This window comes from Solanum tuberosum, unplaced genomic scaffold (assembly GCF_000226075.1).
Source record: "Solanum tuberosum cultivar DM 1-3 516 R44 unplaced genomic scaffold, SolTub_3.0 scf00344, whole genome shotgun sequence".
NCBI lineage: Eukaryota > Viridiplantae > Streptophyta > Magnoliopsida > Solanales > Solanaceae > Solanum > Solanum tuberosum.
The window spans coordinates 569860-589286 of NW_006239273.1; the positions used below are offsets into that span (position 1 = coordinate 569860).

At 34.4% G+C, this 19427-nt stretch overlaps 2 protein-coding genes across 2 annotated transcripts; both read right to left on the reverse strand.

Annotated features, from left to right (window-relative positions):
• Positions 1–795: 795 nt before the first annotated feature.
• Positions 796–9088, reverse strand: LOC102595609 (ABC transporter B family member 15-like). Its single transcript, XM_006361301.1, has 7 exons — positions 8903–9088; positions 8750–8804; positions 8448–8626; positions 7043–7500; positions 4976–5516; positions 2621–3478; positions 796–2169 (listed from the first exon to the last, which is right to left on the reverse strand). The coding sequence occupies exons 1-7, from the start codon at positions 9086–9088 to the stop codon at positions 796–798; spliced, it is 3651 nt and encodes a 1216-aa protein (XP_006361363.1).
• Positions 9089–17099: 8011 nt separating this feature from the next.
• Positions 17100–18368, reverse strand: LOC102591625 (adhesive plaque matrix protein-like). Its single transcript, XM_006361292.1, has 2 exons — positions 17559–18368; positions 17100–17453 (listed from the first exon to the last, which is right to left on the reverse strand). The coding sequence occupies exons 1-2, from the start codon at positions 18366–18368 to the stop codon at positions 17100–17102; spliced, it is 1164 nt and encodes a 387-aa protein (XP_006361354.1).
• Between the last annotated feature and the right edge of the window lie 1059 nt (positions 18369–19427).

Here is a 19427-nt window from a genome sequence, read left to right on the forward strand (position 1 = left end):
CTGTCCCCACATCCATCTCAGTATATTAGAGGCTTCATAGACAGTCAGACAGTCAGTTAGTTTAGAGTCTCTCATCCATGTGTATGTATATATATGTAAATATTCTATTTTGAGACTCGAGTTGCCCCTTTGGGCCATATTTTATCAGTTAAGTTGTTTATGTCTTTGCATGGCATTGAGTTATTCTGTTGAGTCAGGTTTCTGCTGAGTTAAGAAAGCCAGGCCAAGGGTTCGCTTGGGGCCAGCAATGGTCTCCGAGTGCCGGTCCCGCCCAGGGTGTAGGCTCGGGGCGTGACAACTTAGTCGGTTTAACCTACTGGGTACATGTGGTGTACTCACCCCTACTTCTGTTATCTTCTTGATGCAGATCCTAGTCAGGACGATCTTCGTAGAGGCTGATAAGTTAAGTTCATCCTTTACCCTGACAAAGTATTGGATGACTTTGGCAACATGGGCAAGACGTTGTACCATCATGAGTCTCATAGTGATGGTTGTCAGTTTGAGAAACTCCCCAAGTTTTAGTCATATATAGTGAAGAACTAACACGGCTAAAAAATCACTATTTTTCTCCTGAAAAAATGCTCAATGACTATTTCGACAGATATGTTGATTGAGTTAGTGAGAAAAAAATAATAATGTTTTCATATAGAAAAATTAGGAAGTTTCCCACTATTTCAGTGAGAATTCATTTCCTAATGAGCTAATTTGGTGGGAATTGAATGAAAAAATCATATTCTATAGCATAAATTTCCCACTGATTCGCAGTTGGAAGAATATTTGTTTCTAGTAGTGTAATTAAGGATGATGATTAACTGATCTAACCAGAGAGTAGTAAACTCCACAAGGCCTATTAGCTAACAAAGAAGAGTGAGTCCCCTTCTCCACAACTTTGCCTTTGTCTAACACAACAATTGCATCACAATTTTGTATAGTACATAGCCTATGTGCCACAACCACGCTCGTCCGCCTAACCATCACTCGTTCAAGTGCATCTTGTACTAATTTCTCCGATTGACTGTCCAATGCACTCGTTGCCTCGTCTAATAATAATACCCCTGGATTTTTTAATATTGCACGAGCTATTGCGATTCTCTGTTTTTGGCCTCCTGATAACTGCAGTCCCCTATCCCCACACCATGTGTCATATCCGTCTTTTAATGCTGAGACGAAACTATGGACATTTGCTGCCTTCGCGGCTTCAATTATCTCTGATTCATCCACTTCTTCTGATGCTAGTACTCCATATGCTATGTTTTCCCTTATGGTTCCAGAAAATAATGTTGGTTCTTGGCTTACAAGTGCTATGTGCTTCCTCAATGACTTCAAGTGGTATGATCTTATGTCACGTCCATCTATATTTATTACACCACTTAAAGGGTCGTAGAATCTTTCTATTAAACCAATTATCGTGGACTTCCCCGAACCACTTTGTCCTACCAATGCTGTTGATTTTCCTGCATCGATTGTTATTGAGAACCCCTTGAAGATGATCACACTAGGCCTGGCAGGGTACGCGAAATCCACCTCACACATCTCGATATGGCCTGTTATTTTCCTTGGCTTGTAACCATCTGAATCCTCTGGCTCGATTAAGGAATATCGATCCAATGTTGCAAAGACTGAGCTAACAGCATCCGTACCTCTGGCGAGATCCTTAGTCATTGTTCCTAAATCCGCGATGACAAGCCCATTGCTACTTAAAAGCACAAAGGTTTGGAATAGGGCTTGAGCTCCAATATTGCCTTCTGCCATGAGATAGCCACCATACCAGAAAAATAGAGCCCATGTACATGACTGGAGACTGTTGGTAGTGCCAAGTACGATTCCCGCGAACCATGACTGTCGTATACTTTCACGTAGAGGGCCTTCTTGGGCTTCCTTTAGCATTTGAAGAATTCGGGCTTGGGAGGAGAAGGCAGTTACAGTTCGTAGATTAGTAACTGCTTCAGCTGCTAACTTGCTGCTTTCTTCTTGAGCCTTGATGGATTTTTCCGACATGCTTTTCAATAACACCCGCTTGCAATAGAGGCAGAGAATGATGACAGGTTGAACCGTGAACAAAACCAATGACATTCTCCACGCGATTACTAGGCCAACCATGCAAGCTATGGTCATCCCCGCAATTGTCTGAATGAATAATGACATCCTATCCCCAACCAAAGACCTCACCTGCCAATTATAAAAACAAAACATGTTGTCATTACTTATTTCACACTTAGTTTCGTAAAAAAGAACGACACTTTATATAGTTGGTAACTCTATCAACTTCAATTTTTGTTTGGGGAAAGGGTCTGATATAACCCTCAACTTTTTGATTTAGTGATGATATATCCCTCATTATAAAAGTGGCTCACATATACCCATTTGTGCAACAATAAAGGTATATGTGAGCCACTTTTATAACGGGGATATATATCAACTCTAAATCGCAAATTTGAGGAGTCTATGAGGCTCTTTTCCCTTTGTTTTTTCATTAATAGCCAATGAAATGATCTTAGAGTCACATAAATGTCATGAAAGTCTAAGACCACAAGTCGGAGATAAATGTCTCTCGTTCTGAAACAATCTGATTAGCCAAACACCATTGTTTAAAATGAATCTAAAAGAGTAGAAATCGTACCACACTGGCTTCATCGGCAAGTCTAGAGCATATTGCAGCAGTGGAATTCTGTTCCTTGTCATACCATCCAACTTCGAAAGTAAGAATCTTGGATAACATCCTCTCTCTGACCCTTTTGTTCAATCGCTCTCCCATGACCGCGAAGTTATAATGCTGAAGTACATTGAGAACAAGGGTAATAAATGTCATCCCCAGGAAAGCCAAAGTATATATCTTGGTCTTTTTCTTAATCTCGTCATGACTAGGCGAGAAATACACTGATATCATTGCCCCCATTACAAAAGAATATACTGGTTGAACTCCACCAACTAAGATTGCTCCAATACATCCTAAAGTTGCTTGCTTCCATTCTGGCAAATTCATAGCCAAAAGCCTTTTAAATGATCCTTCCCCTGAAGTACTCGGAACTGCAGCATTTTTCACGGTCGATTTTGCTTCAATCGAGAAGCAAGGGATACTTGTATGTTTTGAATCATCACGATTTGCAGATTGTTGTGCAGAAACAATAGTCGCTCCAGCAGGTTTTTCAGTTTGTTGTAGACGGACTAAGGAAGCGTATAGTCTGTTTTCTTGATTTTTAATTAGCTCATTGTGTGAGCCAATTTCCTTGACCTGACCATTTTGAACCAAGGCGATAAGGTCAGCGTTACGGATAGTGGAAAGGCGGTGTGCTACGATGATTGTGGTACGGCCAATGGAGGCATTGTCTAGAGCTTCTTGCACCACTATTTCTGATGCAGTGTCAAGTGCACTGGTTGCCTCATCTAGGAGGAGTATTCTTGGTGACTTGATAATAGCTCTTGCTATGGCTATTCTCTGTTTCTGCCCCCCAGACATTTGTATACCTCTCTCCCCCACCTGCATACATGTTCTTCCAAATTATTATTTTTTCCAAAAGTGACTTGATCGTATAAATATTTTTGTTTTACGCCGATAGTGCATAAACTAATTTAAGTATTAATTTAGTGAAGTCCTAGGAAGGATTGTTAACTCCTTAGAGTTAGTTGATTTTGATAAACGATACTTAACACATTACTCACAATTCTCGCAGGCAACGAAATCAAAAGCAAATGATCCAAGCAGATTAATTGCAAAGGAATCAAAAAGGAAATGATCCAAGCAGACAACACCAAGATGGAAAGAGATATGTTCTGATCTCTACAGCAATGATAGAAAGGAAAGACTTAATCAAAGGGATTCAGAATCAATACCAGATGGCCCCAATCTAGCAGCAGCTCAATCAAGCATATCTTGATTGACAGGACGAAATCAAGAGATCAGCAATCAAACCAAGAATAGAATGAAGCTACCAAGAGAAGGAAGAAAGTCAAATCAAGCCAAGATTCGAGATCAGCTATCCAGCCAAGAATAGAATCAAGCTAGTCAAGCCAAGAAGGAAGAAAAACGATTTACCATGCACATATCTAATATGGACATGGATCAGCAAATCGCCTCAATCAAGGAATCCCTCAATATCCTTGATTGAGACAAACACCCTTGGGGTTTTCCTTACAAGAGCACAAGTCTACGCATATATAAACCTCCTAAGACTTAGGTGTGAAACATGCACTTCACTTGAACTTGTACGATTGTCTTTTGTTATCTTTCATAAAAACATTGTATTCTCGAGAGTATACAACTGAAAAAGAAAAGAAAAAGAAAGATTTGAGTGTAGATTATACAGGTAGAGGTTGTGTCAAATAGAAGATCTGATTTGCATATCAGGCAGGAAACTTAGTTGGAACTCTTTGTAACTTCTCAAGTTCACAACTGCTCTTAAGGAAACCCAAGGGGACTGGAAGTAGGCACCACACCGGTGTTCCGAACCAGTATAAAATATCCCGTGTCAATTTACTTCCCGTCATTATCTTTATTTTATACTGTGATACTAACTTGCAGGTGAGTCGACTGCTCAATCCAGGAAGTTGACTAAAGGATTTTTAATTCACCCTCAACATATTCAGCAGTATTTACTTTTAAAAAAAGACATAATACATAAACATGTCATTTAACTTGACTCAGCTGGTGCCTTCCAACTTTGGGTGTGTACACTAGTAGACACTTAAACTTGTATAAAGTTCAACAAGTGGATACACGCATCCTACATGACATTTCTCATGAGATACACTCGAACTGATTTGTAGAACGCGAGTATTTACTTGATCAACTTTATACAAGTTTAAATGTTTACTTATACACATTCAAAGTTGGATGAATAGATGACAACTGAAGTCAAGTTAAATGGCACGTTGCCTAATTTTCTATAAAAAAACATTATCCTTCAAACCAAACACACCCCATGTGTCTAAATACTTAGGATAAAAGAAAAAAAGAAGAGGCGTTGTTCTAACATACCTTGGTGTAATATCCCTGAGGCAATTGACATATGAAGTTATGAGCATTAGAAGCTTTTGCAGCCTCAATAACTTGTTCCATAGATGCATCCTCTTTGCCAAAGAGTATATTTTCTTTAATTGTGGTTGCAAAAAGTGCAGGCTCTTGGCTCACCAGACCCATCTGAGACCTCAGCCACTTGGGCTGCAGCCTATTAATGACGACTCCATCGAGAAGAATCTCTCCAGCCAGCGGATCATAAAATCTCTGAAGCAGTGCTATTACCGTAGACTTGCCCGATCCACTTCCTCCCACTAATGCCACTGTTTTCCCTCTCGGGATTTTTAGATTAAAATCTTTTAGAACTATGCTTTCGGGCCTTGATGGATACGCGAATTCAATGTGTTTGAATTCGATTTCCCCTGTCATTTTGTCCAATGTTTGGCCTTCCATGTTTTCCGAATCAATCTTGGGTACCCTCTTTATTATTTCCATTACGCGTTCATTAGCTACTTTTGCTTCTGCAAAATCTTTTATGTTTGACAAACCAGAACTCAATGATCTGTTTGGAGGAAAAAAAACCATGTTTCATAAATTATACTGAAGAATCAGTTGAAGAATATGAAACATAACTAAAAGGCATAACACATAAAACATGCCATTTAACTTCTCCTCTCGGCTGACATCTATGCCCTCCAATGCATAACTCGACAATTAAACTTATATAAAGTTGAACAACACACGCGTCCTACGTGGCATCCTCTATGGCGCCACACATAAATTGTCATGTAGGACACTATATAGAATATGTGTGTCTACTTATTCAATTTTATATAAGTTTAAATGTTATTTGTGCATGTCCAAAGTTTAAGTATATAAATTAACTAAAATAGGCTTTTATGATGAATTTAAATTTATATGCATAGATCATGTAATGATTTTTTTACACTATTAGTGTGTTTTAATAGAGTACAGTATATGTTATACAAGTAAGTTATTCTTTCCATCTCAAACTATAGGCATGTCCTTTAACTTGACTTCAACTGATATTTATACTCTTTAATTTTGGATTTGTACAAATATACACTTAAATTTGTATAAAATTGAACAAGTAGACACGTGCATCCTACGTGACATAATGCACATAGGACGTCATGTAGGACACAAATTGATCACGTATGACGCCACATAGGACACATATGTCTACTTCTTCAACTTTATACAAATTTAAATGTCTATTTGTACACATCCAAAGTTGAAAAACATAAATGCAAGATGAAGCCAAGTTAAAGGTCATATTTATCTATTATGCCAAAAATATATGGTGGTTCGGTTTAACAGAAAACAGAGTTTCAAAAGTTTCTTTTTCTTAAGCGTTGTACCAAGTCAAACTAACTCAAATAAATTGGGATGGAGGGAATATAAAGAAATTTCAATAAAAATCACTACAAGAAAACAAGAAATTAGCGACGAAAAATATTTCCTAGATAAACAACAAAAATCTCATGCTAATCCCATTTAGCTGATAAATTATATATAAATTCAATTATCTAGGAGCTATTTAGTGACAAATTCCATAGTTAATTTCATATTTTCTAGTACTGAATAAAATTTGATCTACTCTCAAAATATCAATGTTACCACATAAAATAAGACGAAAGAAGTACTAATTAGTACTTATTAGGGATAAGGCACAAGTACCCCGCTAGACTACGAACGAAATCTCAGAGATACACCTTAACTAAACTAAGGTCCTATTACCCCCCTAAACTCATTTTTTTTTGTAATTTTATACACCTTTTGGCTTACGTGCCACACTTCGTGACTCCACGTAGTTGAGGTGTGTGGGAGATGTTTGGATGTCATGTAAGCCAAAAAGGTGTACAAAATTATATATAAAAAAAAAGGGTTCGGAGTGGTAATATGAGCTTAGTTTAGTTAAGATGTGTCTCTAGGATTTCGATCATAATCTAGGGGATACTTGTGTCTTATTCCTACTTATTATAATATAAAGTGTTATAACTAATCTAGATTAGAACATGTTAAGCAATAGTGATAATATAAAAAGAAAGGGGTAGAGATAATTACATTCCACCCAAGGAAATTGCAAGGGTGACCATAAAGACATTGCCACCATGAGCTCCATTGTACATAACTAATCTACTACCATAATAAGACATGAGAGCTCTAATTGCAAAGCCAAAACCATTACTTCCAATGAACAATCCTTTAGCTAAACCTTGCTTTACTCCCAATTCAACACATCCATCAAGTGCAACACAATAATCTTCTATACTTTTTCTTTCTCCAACAAAGGAATACACTGTTCTAATTGAAGAAATCACTTGTTCCACAATACTTCCAGCTTTACTATATTCATCCCTCATTTTTCTTGATATTCTCATAAGAGCCCTTCCATAAATCATACTTGGTATCATCAACAAAAATACCATTGGAAATGCTATTAATGCCAGCCTCCAAATCATCAAGAATCCTACCACGTATGCACCAATAAAAGTTGATACGTCCCTCAAGAAAAGTGGTACCTATTTCCAATATTATAAAACATTGTCATATATTAATATGAGACTTTGGGGACAAAAGTTAGGTGGACGCAAGGGGTTCAGTTGAATCTCATTAGTATGAAAAATTAGCAAAATGATATATTTAGATTCATAAAGATTGTTGAGGTGAACATTGTTCAATAGGAGACCAAAAATTTCACAAGGGTAAGGTTGTATCCAGACACCTAAAGTTGGCACCGAGTTTAACTTAAACACCTTAACTAAGATTTGTATAGTTTAAACAGTTGTAGTAGGGTTTGATTGTGTCATTTCAACAATTTCCGCAGGCTCAATCAAATATGTAAAGAATGTGTAAAACACTCGTCAATGACAAGTCAAAGTACAAATTAAATGAGACACGTGACATTTAGATTCCGAAATAATAGTTAAAAGCAAAAAAGTTCTAAGAAGTATATATATATATATATATTTTATTTTATTTTTCTTAACCCCAATCTCTCCTTCCCCTTCAAAACAATCTCCAGCTAGGGGATTGCACCACTACAACCACAATTTTAAATCTGGCCAAAAAATAAGAAAGACATGTTGAAAATATAATTAAATAATAAAGTGTGATCTCTCTAACAACTTAAGGTTTTAGATAAGATGATTACACACTTCAATATGGTATTAGAGCAGACAGAGGTCCTAAAATCGAATCTCACTGCTATCCAAAATTAAAAAGAATTTAAAACAAAACACACTTTTTTTTTGTAATCTTTGGGTTTTTCATACACCTATTTGGTATGTTAACCACGTAAACTTGTCAAGTCATGAACAAAAAGTATCAAAATCACACAATCGAACCCGTGTCTAAATTGTAGTATATGTCTTTAGTTAAAGTGTCTGAGTGAAACTTTGTGCTAACTTCAAAAGTCTAAGAATATACGACGACAAATAAATGAAAAACAAAACAAAATTAAACTAACCTTTTCACTAATGCAATCTTGAATGACTAAACTGTCACCAGAAACACTGGCTATGACATTAGCTGTGCTTGCAACATGTAAATCAAAGTAGCCCACATCTTGTCTTAAAACTGCTTTCAAGTATCTTATCCTTAGCCTTGAAGCTTGTCTCTCTGCTGTTCTTGTCCAACAAAAACCCTCTAACAAAATAATAATCACAAATTCATAATATAAAAAAAATAAAAGATATCCTTACGATAGAACGTACAAATTAAAATTAACATCGAATTTATACTAGGAAGAGATAGATTGATTAGACAAACCTAAGAAACACGCGATCCATTTTGCACAAGCAACGTAAATCAATAACATAACATTCTGCAAATAACAAAAACTCTGAGGATTAATCGCTCCATATACTTCAAAATTAATTTGCACCACCATAGGTGTGCGTTCAAGTCTCACTGTTTACTTACCTCGTTAATGTTGTGCCTAAAGTTAAGGACATTTGAAGTATTCAAACCACCAATAATGTTCATGAGCTTGGCGATGGCTATTAGCATGACCGGAAAGGAAGCTCCATCGCCAACCGCCCCAAGAAAACCTAGAGTCATCAACAAGATATCGACTCCATCAGCATGCATGAAAATTGTCGTAATCATTTTTCACTTACGACCCTAAGATTCTAATTTGTTGCTATATATGCTATTATAAACACTAATATGTATAATGTCATGTAACCAACTTGGAGAAGAAAAAAAAACAAATAGTAACCATTAATTTTTTACATTTCATATTAATTTAAGCTACGATCATATAAATTGAAATCGAGAAAATTGTATATAAGAATGAATGACATCGTCCAAGATCATAAAATATTTGGGAAAAATTATAAGGTCACACATATACTTTATTACATGGTACTTGCACCAATATTTCTATTTAGATAATAAATGTGGCTAGTCAAACTTAATTAAAAATGATATATACTTGTAAATAATTCCATACAACTGTACACACCTGCCACCTTTTTGTTCACACGTTCTCTCCAAATTCTTGTGAGTTATAAATACATAAATACTTTTTAAAATTTGTTGATAAACTTCATTTTGACACTCTGGCTAATGGTTGGCTCAATAAAATTGAATATCTGTACATATAATAAAGTTTTTCTATTAAATATTTTTAGCTCAAATTATAAAAATTGTTTTTGTATGCGATCTATGTTCATTACATATATAAGTTAAGTTACTTAAAATATTTCATCTTCTTTAAGTATATACATTATCCTCAATTGGAACATGTATGGGATTTACAGCTTATTATTAAGACTTTATATATATATATATATATATATAATGAAAAGAAATAGTATATTTTAAGTGGTTAACTTATCTATGTCACAAGTAATTAAGAACATGCCAAAAAAATCAAAGAGCAAAGGTGTATATAATTAATAAGAACACTTAGTCATGTGTTCAAACCCATCCATTGAAAGTTTAAGGGTTGTCATCAGTGGCTGAACCAGAATTTTCGTCAAGGGTGTTTATACTTTAGGACAAGTAAAATAATAAATCTTGCTGGTCAGATTTAAAAAAATTGGAACGTCACTTTTGTTCTCTTAAAAAATGAAACTTAAAAGAAATAAACAAAACGTCTTAGTCCGGGCCTTTGAGGCAATTTTGAACAGCCTTAACCATTGCCCTATCTTTCTTTAGTATCACAAGGTTGTTCAAAAATTAGTATATGTCCGAAAATATCGATATTTATCATATATACTCGCAAAAATTTTCCGACGAAGGCACACGTGGAAAATTGGGGGTGCACGTGTACTCAATCGTTAACTTTAAAGAAATTTTATACATATATACTTTCTTCGTCCCAATTTATGTGACCCTTTTCACATTTTGAAATTCAAATAAATCTATCTTTGATCATAAATTTTTTCATATATCTTTTAAATATGTTGAATTATCAATTATTGTGAATATTTTTCAATTACAATTATTGTGAATTATAGTACTTTTCACGTAGTTTATAAATAAATAAATAAATTTCAAATATCTTGAAGATTTCATGCGCAAAATTTCGGTCAAACTTAAACTGTTTGATTCTCGGAAAAAAAATATCACATAAATTAAGACATAAAGAATATTACATATTGACACTTCTCAACTTTATATTTTAACCCTTCATAATCGAAATTCTGATTCTGTAGCTACGTTTCGCCACCTTCAAATCTTGGGTATACCTTGTATATCATGAAATAATTAATCCATTTCCCGAAGCCATCTTAACTTCCTATTTATTTATTTATATATAAAATATATATGACCCTGCTGGATTTGTTCCGTGATAACGTGATTTGTTTTCTTTTTTATTCTGATAAAAGTCATTTTTTTATTTCCACGTTTCTTAAAGAGTTAAAAAATATTTCCAAACCTTAAAATATTAATATCCCTCAAGCTTTTCACCCCAATCCCTCAAAATAATTATTATACCCATTTGTTTCTAATAATTATTCTATAAAAAATTAGAATCACTCAATAAATTAGAAAAAAAAGTTATTTTTTCGTTCCATTGATAATGTTCGGATTTAACAATTAAACGATTTTTTTTTTTGTATAATTGCTAAATATTTTGAACTATTATATTGTTATAACTTATATTATAGTATGTTTTTTATATAATTTTTCAATATATAGATTTTATTTTCGAAATTTAAAATTCAATTCAATTTTACGGTCAAAATTAAAAATCTTGAATCCCAAAAGGTGAAGTCCTATTATAACGTGCTTCCCACCAGAAGTTTAGAAATAAATTTCTTCAATTATAATTATTCTTTTTCTAAATGTTAAATCACCCGAGAACTAAAATTCATTATGTAGTTTCAAGACATGTATAAAATAAAAAATCAATGTCCTTAAACATCAAACTTATTCATAGTAAAGAATAATATATTAATTCTGGTGAATTTAATTAATTATATTTCAAAATAATCAAGTAAAATATAGGATTTGAAAGAATTCACAATCTGATATGTGAGGTGTTAAGCCAATTATTGCAATTCATTAAGAAACTTTTAATATTATACACATGAATTGGATTTATATTCATATTTAATTTAATTTCCTCTCTGGTAGTAACCATTGGTGATACTTGTGCTGAGCACGACCTCAAACATAAAATTAAAATTGAAAGACTACTTCATTTAATCTGAAATTTCTTATTTTACTTTAATGAAATAATTTATATTAATCATTGATTCATTCTTAGTATTTATCTTTCCGATTTTACACTATACAAACTATATTAATACAATATTCACCCCTATCAGAATAGTCACCGCGCACCACATTCAAACAAATTTGGTCAATATGTCAAAATTTCCTTTTAAAATATTTTTGATGGATTGCTAAATTGCATGTTGTGTTGAGACTAATTAATGTTTATAATTGAAAATTTAATATATATAATGCATATTACATAACACCAATATACTAATTTTTAGGATCAACAATTCGGATAGTGCATAATTTATCCTAACAATGTTGTGATGACAATAAAAAAGATAATAGTAAGTTGCTAACAACGAAAGTAAATGAAATAAGGAAAAGAAAAATTTAAAGTGCTTAGTCAGTATGACCTAATCCACATGCATACATGAATAATTTCACTATATCAACAAGAGTAGAAAATTAGAATAAATACTCTATGTGACAATTCAAAAGCCAAGGTGATGATGAAACACACCTCGAAGCCCCAAAATAGTGTGTAAGCCGAAAGAAATACACATACGGGACTCCTAAAGGGATGTCGGGCCACAACCAGTAAGAAATAACAAAGAAATTCTTAAAATCTGGTAGCATAAATAAAGAGCATCTAATACATTTCTAGGTTCTGAAATACATCTCAAGTCTTCGAAAAGAAATTAAAGACTGTAAATGATATATAGATGAAAACCAATGGCGATGCGAAAAGTAGGATCTCACCACAACTCCGAAAGAGAAGAAACCGTTAGATTCAATTAGCCACTACGAGGATCACTTTGACTAGGATCTACATCAAAAGGGACAACAGAAGTAGGGGTGAGTACAATCCATAAGTACGGTTAGACCGACTGAGTATAAGCAATTAAACAGACTTAAAAAATAAACTATGAAACGCTTCCACTTGCACGCAAAAAAATCTCATCCCAGCATCGGTGCCGCCAGTTTATATAACAACAATGTGAATAAAGTTAACACGAAAAGATACAAATAATTAAGGCACACAACACAACAAAGCTGGCCAAATGCAATGTAATGAATGATGAAATGATGTGGTGGAACACAAGGTCGTCGCACAACCTGTCGTATACACATTGCCGAGCATTTAGCTTCTAGACAAGGATTCATAGGGGACTCACAGTCCATATACCAATCTCATAATCTTAATGTCTTATCAACTTGCCACCTAGATCGTGGTCAAGGATATACGTAATGTTACATTTTCTTTCTAAAAAAGATAGTATTTCTCCACTTTCTCATATTTCCATGAACAATGTTATGCTGCATGAGGATGAATGCATCACAACACATACTATCTTTTCGGGTGAAAATACTACCCAAGCTTTTAAACACACTTTCTCATAAGGAGCTCAACTGAAACAAGGTTTAGAGAAGGGAGTACATCTCGCTTTTAGCTTGAACGCACGATTCATATGAATAAGAGTGCATTCTTTCGAATCTCAACACTTAAGCTCACTCACATGCTTCTCTCAAGCCCATCTGTAATCTCATGACTTTCTGAAGACTTTTTCTTAGAGTAACTTATCGATAAGGATCAAGTCTTTGCTTTTCAACCACCTTGAGTATGAGGGGTAGTCAAATGGATTAGAGAAACACACGAGTTTGAATAAGTTCCTTATGATATAGTTCTATTGCACGATTTAGAGTATAAAAGATGGAAAACTTTTCTTAAATGTTTGTAGTCCCCTATTGCCCTCACAACCATAAATAAGATCCTATTGACATGGCTTCATAGACACCCTATGAAACTTGAATTATGTGCTCTGATACCAAGTTTGTCATCCCCTAAGCCTACACCTTGGACGTGCCTGGAACTCGAGAACCATTGATGGTCCCCCAAGCTAACCCTTGGCCTGGTTGACTACTTAGTGGAAGACTTACTCAAGCGATAAAGGCTTAAAAACAGAATTTTATGAACAATTAAACTCCAAGTAAATACTCAACTCAAACTGTCTGTAAAATACTCAATAACATAAGTATAATAGTTTGCAAAAACATCTCAAAGAAAAAGTAAATATTGAAAGACTCATCAACTCTATCTATATATGAAGCCTCTATTACTGAAGATTGATATTGGGATAAGACCCTGACATCTCAAGACATTGAATAGAAAATAAATGTGAAGTCCCCCGGAATGCATGGAGGCTCACCCAAGCTATCTGAAGTGCAAAGTGATCTGATCAACAAAACATCTGTTGATGACCCTGAACACCTATATCTGTAGCATAATAAGATGCAGGTTGAATGACATCAGTACATTGAATGTCCAAGTATGTAAGGAAAACTGAATGCATAAATTACTGAACTGATAAGATTGGAAGAATATTCATCTCAACTCAACTTCAATACAAAAGCAATAATAAGAGATGCAATGTTTAAAACTTCATAAATAGTAGATTTCAACGCAAGGATGTATATAAAATACAATAAATTACTCTTTACTCTAATTTGAGAGATTCTCTAACCGACAACGATCACTGTGAGCTATGTGATGATACAACATCTCGCCCGCGCTGCCAGAACTGTCCTTTACCTTGTCGGGGTATAGAACACCTCAACTAAGTGGATATACTAAAGTTCTGCTCTAAAGCAATACAGAATTGTCTAAAAAGTAAGATCTTTTACCCATGTTGGCTACATGGTTTATGAGGAATGTGAGTTGTCTGAACTCATCCCCATATCAGTGCTCAATACTACTCCCAAAAATATATAATAATGCTCAAATGTATAAAACATACTCTTTCTCAATTTGAGGTAATTGCTCAAAATATCCTTTTAAAAGAGGTAACTGCTTTGAAATAACTCTGAACTCATTACTCGTTTAGAAATCAAAATTTCTCTTTTCTTAATGTAAAAATGATAAATTTGGGGATCAATAGCTCCCTAAACTTTACTCAAAATGTCTCTTTAAACTTTCCTCAAAGCTCCTCTTTACTTTTTTAAAACTCCTCTTTACTTTTTTAGAAAATCAATTTAAGATAATTGTTCGGTTAAAAAGATTCTCAACAATAACTTAATGAATACTCAAATAATAGGGTTCATGCTGAAATATAGACATGAACAAATCAACTCAATAAAAGCTCTTGAACTTTTCTCTTAAACTCACTTTAGTTTTGAGTGTGCATTAAGACATGTGATTAGGATATGCCAGAATTTTCAAAGGTAAATGAAGCCTATAAGAGCTAATACAGAGAAGGAAATGTGGCCACAACTTAAAGGAACACGAACCGGATGAAACAAGGAAAGATTGACCGAGAAATCCTTGGCGTACTGCTGGCACAAGGCGCCAGGCCCTCAACTTCAAAAGTATTGCCTTGGTGCACTGCTGGCGCATCGCCCCAGGCCTGAACTTCAAAAGTCAGGTCTTGGCGAACTGCTGACGCGTCGCCCTTGGGCCTGAACTTCAGAAGTCAGGCCTTGGCGCTATCATGACGCGCAGCCCTAGGCCTTTTCCCAGCACCCCGACGAATTTTCAAGCTTAAATTAGGACCCTAACTTAGTTTATAATTGGGAAATATCTCTTAAACTCTTCTTGATTCTCAAACCCAACACGAATACATGAGAACTTTCATACAATTCCTTTGGAAACATAACTTTATCAAATCAATAGGGTTCATGTGATACTTAGCATGAACAACATAATAATATTCACAAAACAAAAGAATAAAAAAACCTCAATTGTTAAAGAACCAAACTCAATATCAAGAACTACGAATGGATCCTTTAGATGTAACAATTTCTTGACTAAATCGAGATGTAGGGTGTGAGGATAAATAAAACCACCACTGTGAGAAACCTTAAATACCTTTAAAGAACAAATGTTCTTGGCGAAATCCATGGAAGCTTGAAGAACGCTTGAACCCTAGTTTTTTTTCTCTTCTTGAAACCTTGTTCTAATTCCTCTGAATGTTAAAGAACATCAAAAATTGTTTTCACGCTGCCTAGACCTTTAATTAGGTGAATAAAAATGTGTCTAGGCTTAGTAGGGATGGGAAAAGACTAAACTGTCCCTCTAAAAACGATTGAGGTGTCTTAAGAGAGAGGTTTCACTGAAACAAGCATATCTTTTTACTCTAAGCTCGAAATTAAGCAAACTTGCCGGGGTTGGAAAGAGGAATCAAAGACCTTTAATTTGATAGGTCAAGGGAAACCTAATTTTTAATGTGCTAAGAGATATGATCATTTGAAGTTGACCCTAAAAAAATCTCATATTGAAACTCAATCAGTATGAAAGCTTTCAACCCAACTTTATGATAGGGGATACTAATGACCTTAATTCATATCCAGAATCATTCCCCACTCAAGAATTGACATTAACACCTAAGAAAATTTAGAATCACTCAACACAATCTTATTCACAAATGAATAATGGTTCGAGTCTTAACTTAGAAATTTTCGGGGTGTTACACAATAACTCTTTGAGCTTTTGAAAGATCGTCTCACACTTATTAGTCCATAGAAATATTGCAGTCTTCTGAGTCAACTTAGTCAACGAGGCTGCGATGGAAGAGAAGCTCTGAAAAAATTGATGATAATAGACCGCTAATTATTACCCGATAAAATTCTGAATATCAATAGGGGAAGTAGGTCTCTCCCAATCACGAACTGATGCAACCTTGACCGAATCAACCATAATATACTATATGCACCAACACCATCTGATGATTTAAGCAATTGCTTGTTCCCCATCACAATGTTGGCTGAAACAATGCCACTCACAAGAACAAGCACTACATCAAAAATGATCATTAACGGTAATTAATTCTTAATTGCCGCTAAATATATATTTTAGCAACAATTAGTACTCTTTGTATATGTCCCTAAAACCTTTAACGATATTGGTTCTAATGGAACTTAACTAATGCCGATAAGGATTTTAACACTCTTTATTATTGTCAATATTTATTACCGCTAAAAGTTATTTTTATTCTAGTGAAGCAACAATATGACTACTCCAACAAAGGAGGCTACTCAAATTGTTATGTTCCAGTGTTTTTCTATTCAATTTATGTGAAGAAATTGGCAATTGCTGGAAAAACCAGATGAATCTATATACTTTTTTTTATGGTTGGTTTCTCATATTGTTGTGTCTAGTATATGTATTGAAGTCCAACTACTCCAGATGAATATATATACTTATATAAACTTTCAATTAGAAGAACTTGTAGTCAATTGAAACAAATTTCTCGAAACATTCAAAATTATAGAATTTAAATGACAACAATTACAAACCGAAGTAGGAAAAGGAAATATAAATAAATAAAGAATTACAATTTTGATATCACGCCTTCTAACTCATAATATGAGAACCCTTTGGGTTATATATGTTGAGCTGGAGAAGGACTTAAATGAAACATGCATGTTGAATATCAAAAATGGAAATTTAATAATATGGAGGTGGTGGTGATGAAGAAGAAGGTGATGGCTTCTTGTAGTAGTCATTCTTTGACAAAGAATGCACTTTGTATTCTTCTTTAGGTACTGAGGGCACCTTTGGAACAAATGACACCTTTTTGTAGTTATCTTCTGAAACTGATGGCTTCTTGTAGTAGTCAATTTTTTGCAAAGAAGGCACCTTGTATTCTTCTTTAGTCACTGAGGGTACCTTTGAAACAAATGATACCTTTTTGTAGTTATCTTCTGGAACTGATGGCTTCTTGTAGTAATCATTCTTTTGCAAAGAAGGCACCTTGTATTCTTCTTTAGGGACCGAGGGCACCTTTGGAACATATGATACCTTTTTATAGCTATCTTCTGAAACTGATGGGTTTTTAAAGTAGTCAAATTTTGGCAAAAATGACTCCTTATATTTTGGTTTAGTCGTTGAGGGTACCTCTGGAACATATGGCGTCTTCTTGTAGTTGTCTTCTGGAACTGATGACTTCTTATAGTAGTCATTCTTTAGCAAAGACGGTACCTTATATTCCTGTTTAGGCTCTGTGGTTACCTCTGGGACATATGACACCTTCTTGTTGTTATCTTTTGGAACTGATGGCTTCTTGAAGTAGTCAAATTTTGGAAAAAATGACTCCTTATATTCTGGTTTAGTCATCGAGGGTATCTCTGAAACATATGACGTCTTCTTGTAGTTGTCTTCTGGAACTGATGGCTTATTATAGTAGTCATTCTTTGGCAAAGATGGTACCTTGTATTCCGGTTTAGGCTTTGTGGGTACCTCTGGAACATATGACACCTTCTTGTAGTTATCTTTTGAAACTAACGGCTTCTTGAAGTAGTCAAATTTTGGAAAAAATGACTTCTTATATTCCAGTTTAGCCATCGAGGGTACTTCTGGAACATATGATTCCTTCTTGTAGTTATCTTCTGAAAATGATGGCTTCTTGTAGTAGTCATTCTTTGGCAAGAATGATTCATGTTCGGGAACCAAGGGTACTTTCTTATAATTATCTTCTGAAACTGATGTCTTCTTGTAGTAATCATTCTTTGAAAAAAATGACGACTTATATTCATTTTCCGACTCTGAGGGTACCTTGAAGTCTTCACTTTTAACTACCGTGGTTGGTACTTTATTGTATGTTGAATCTGATGATTCATAAGAATAAGGTGAATAGGCCACAGTGCATGTGGCAATCAAGAAAAATGCCAAAGCACAAGCAAATTGAAGCCATTGCTTCTTCATTTGAATTCCCATTGAGAAGAATTGGATTCTAAGGCCAGATATTTGTTTGTTTTTCTTTTTCTTGTGTGTTTTAGAATGGAGGAGTTAGGAGTTTATATAACATAACTAAGATGTTGATTTGATGATTTGGATGCTCTCAAAATTAAATAATCCAAACATATCAAAGATTTTGCCATTTTTTGGTTAATGCTGTTCCACTAAGGTTTTGAGATAATGGGAAGCATGAACAATTCATACACATTTGCTTGACTCACCTATTTTTAAAATTTTGATCCAATTTTTTATTGACTTCCTAGAATGTTGTTCTTGGTTATTTTTGTTGGTATGTTGAAAATTTGATTAAATTAGTTTTTAAAAGTTTATATATGTGTAGGCCTAACAAATATTGAATTGTAAGTTGTAAATATTATGTAAGAGATGTAGTAACGTTTGAGGTTGAAGTAGACACGGACAGCAAGGATATTTTCAGAAGAAAAAATTCTTAAAAAAAATTACTTTTTTTTTCTACTTCAATTTAGTTAGTGTATAATTTTTCCGAAATTATTGGATCCTCTATAGTTATGACCTTTAGTTTTAAATTCATATCCTTTAAATATAGTTTTATTATTTTGAATGTCGCTTTGAGTAAAAATTCAATGTTCGATGAAGAATATACTTTAATTATGGACATCTTAATGAGTCTCTTCACATTAAACTGGCGTAAAAAAAGGGGTAACTTACATAAATCTCACCAGTTTAGGAGCTAATGTAACATCCGACAATTTGAAATAGCTAAGAAGAGGCTTAGAATTTGAAAATTTTCATTTTTGGAAAGGATTTGAAAATCTGGAAAATTGGCCAAGTGTGGAAATCAGTGATTTTTGGCCAACTTTGAGCAGTCATAACTTCCAGCTCAGGATGAGTTAGGAGTAGTTCCAGTTATGGTTGTGAAGCTTGTGGAATGATCTTTCCAACGCCGCCGAGTTTGCTCAATTCCGAGTTCGTATGAGCGAATTATGGCCCTTGAAAGTTGGGCAGTTGACAAGAAATCCGTCCGGAAATCATTAAGGGCATTTTGGTCTTTTCCCTAGC